The sequence below is a fragment of the Humulus lupulus genome, chromosome 2, assembly GCF_963169125.1.
Source record: "Humulus lupulus chromosome 2, drHumLupu1.1, whole genome shotgun sequence".
Taxonomy (NCBI): domain Eukaryota; kingdom Viridiplantae; phylum Streptophyta; class Magnoliopsida; order Rosales; family Cannabaceae; genus Humulus; species Humulus lupulus.
Genome location: NC_084794.1, coordinates 71,559,635 through 71,561,926, shown reverse-complemented (window position 1 = coordinate 71,561,926; position 2,292 = coordinate 71,559,635). Strand labels below are relative to the sequence as shown.

The following is a 2,292-nucleotide window of genomic DNA, read 5'->3' as shown; positions in this document are numbered from 1 at the left end:
AACATAGGTAAGATTGTTCGAATTCGCAGTAATCATGGTAAAGAATTCAAAAATTCTGTGTATGATGATTTTTGTAAATCTTATGGTATCACTCATGAGTTTTCTGCTCCTAAAACCCCAAAACAAAATGGGGAGGTGGAAAGGAAGAATCGTACTCTACAGGAGATGGCTAGAGCCATGTTGAATAGAAAGAAGTTGACAAAACGCTTGTGGGCAGAAGCTATCAATACTGCTTGTTATACCATTAATCGTGTTTTTCCTAGACTGGGTACATTCAATACTTCCTATGAGATTTGGAAAGGTAAAAAACCAAATGTAAGTTATTTTCACATTTTTGGTTGCATGCACTACATATTAAGGGATTGTGAAAACATTGGCAAATTCGATGCCAAGAGTGATGTTGGAGTGTTTCTTGGTTATGCCACTAACAGTAGAGCCTATCGTGTATACAAAATGAGAACTCAAACTGTTTTAGAGTCAGCTAATGTTGTAATTGATGATACAAAAGATTTTTCAGAATTTTCAACAGAAGAAGAAATCAGGAGCCTTTTGGAGGAACATTCTGTTGCTACAAACGCTAATGTTGTGACACCAGGAGTTGAAACTGCAGAAACAGTAGCAGAGAATGAAGAAACATAATCAGATTCTCTTCAGGTTGAAGATGAGCAATCAAAGGAAAAACATGCAGCGATCATTACTGATTCCATCCAAAGGGAACCCTCCACCAAGGTCAAGAAAAATCACCCAGCAAATCTAATTATTGGAGATCTGGAGGAAATCATGGTTACAAGGAGAAGGTATGTCAATCTTGTGCAATTTAATTGTTTTACCTCTTCTATTGAGCCAAAAAAGATGTGAAAGAGGCCTTGACCGATGAATCATGGATAAATGCTATGCAAGAGGAATTATAACAATTTTCTAGGAATGATGTTTGGACTATTGTGGAAAGACAAAATCATACTAATGTAATTGGCACTAAATGGATTTTCAAAAATAAAAGTGATGAGTTTGGAACAATAATCAGAAATAAAACACGTCTAGTTGTACAAGGTTACACGCAAATTGAAGGTCTTGATTTTGATGAAACTTTTGCGCCTGTAGCTAGGCTTGAATCTATAAGATTATTGTTATTTGTTGCTTGCACTATTGGTTTCAAAGTACATTAGATGGATGTAAAATCTGCTTTTTTGAATAGGATCTTAAATGAAGAAGCATATGTTGAACAACCTAAAGGGTTTGAAGATCCTCATTTTCCTAATCATGTTTTTAGGCTCAAAAAAGGCATTGTATGGGTTAAAACAAGCTCCACGAGCTTGGTATGAAAGGCTAACCCAATTTTTGGTTACTAATGGTTATCATAGGGGAAGTGTTGATAAGACCTTGGTCATCAAATACATCAAAACTGATATAATAATTGCTCAAATATATGTTGATAACATTGTTTTTTGATCTACTTCTAACTCTGAAGTGCATGTGTTTGTCGAACAAATGAAGGATGAATTTATAATGAATATGGTTGGTGAATTGACATTTTTTCTAGGATTGCAGGTGAAGCAAACTGAAGAGGGTACTTTTGTATCCCAAAGTAAGTATGCAAAAAATATGGTTAAAAATTTTGGTCTTGAAACATCAAAGCATGCTAAAACTCTAATGGGGACCACAACCAAATTAACCAGGGTTGAAAATGGTGTCAAAGTTGATCCCACACTATATAGAAGTATGATTGCTAGTCTTCTATATCTTACAACTAGTCGACCTGACATATGCTATAGTGTTGGAGTCTGTGGTAGGTATCAAGGGAATCCTATGGAATCTCATGTCATTGTTGTAAAAAGAATTATTCGTTATGTACATGGGACTGTTGATTATGGTCTTTGGTATTCTAATGAAACTAATTCTAACCTTGTGTGCTTTAGTGATGTCGATTGGGCAAGTAATGCAGATGATAGAAACACAAGTGGAGGATGCTTCTACCTAGGCAACAATCTTGTTCCATGGCATAGCAAAAATCATAATTCAATATCTTTGTCTACTGCTGAAGCTGAATATATTGCTACTGACTTCAATCGTTGTGGATGAAACAGATGATGATTGAGTATGGGTTTTCTGTTGACACTTTAACTATTTTATGTGATAACACAAGTGCAATTAACATTTCAAAAAATCATGTTCAACGTTCACGCACTAAACACATTGACATTCGTCATCACTTAATTAGAGAGCTTGTTGAAAATAAAATTCTAGTTCTAGAATATGATGAAACAAGTAAGCAATTAGCTGATATTTTTACCA

General features: G+C 34.9%; 1 protein-coding gene across 1 annotated transcript; it reads left to right on the top strand.

The window, feature by feature from the left end:
• Positions 1-780: 780 nt before the first annotated feature.
• Positions 781-2,079, top strand: LOC133814392 (uncharacterized mitochondrial protein AtMg00810-like). Its single transcript, XM_062247358.1, has 3 exons — positions 781-797; positions 923-1,157; positions 1,549-2,079. Exons 1-3 carry the CDS (start codon positions 781-783, stop codon positions 2,077-2,079), a joined length of 783 nt encoding a protein of 260 aa, XP_062103342.1.
• The last annotated feature ends 213 nt before the right edge of the window (positions 2,080-2,292 follow it).

Coding starts and splice junctions, on each gene's coding strand:
- LOC133814392 (XM_062247358.1), top strand. Junction 1,158..1,548: donor CTTGCACTATTGGTTTCAAA/GTACATTAGATG, acceptor CTAGGATTGCAG/GTGAAGCAAACTGAAGAGGG.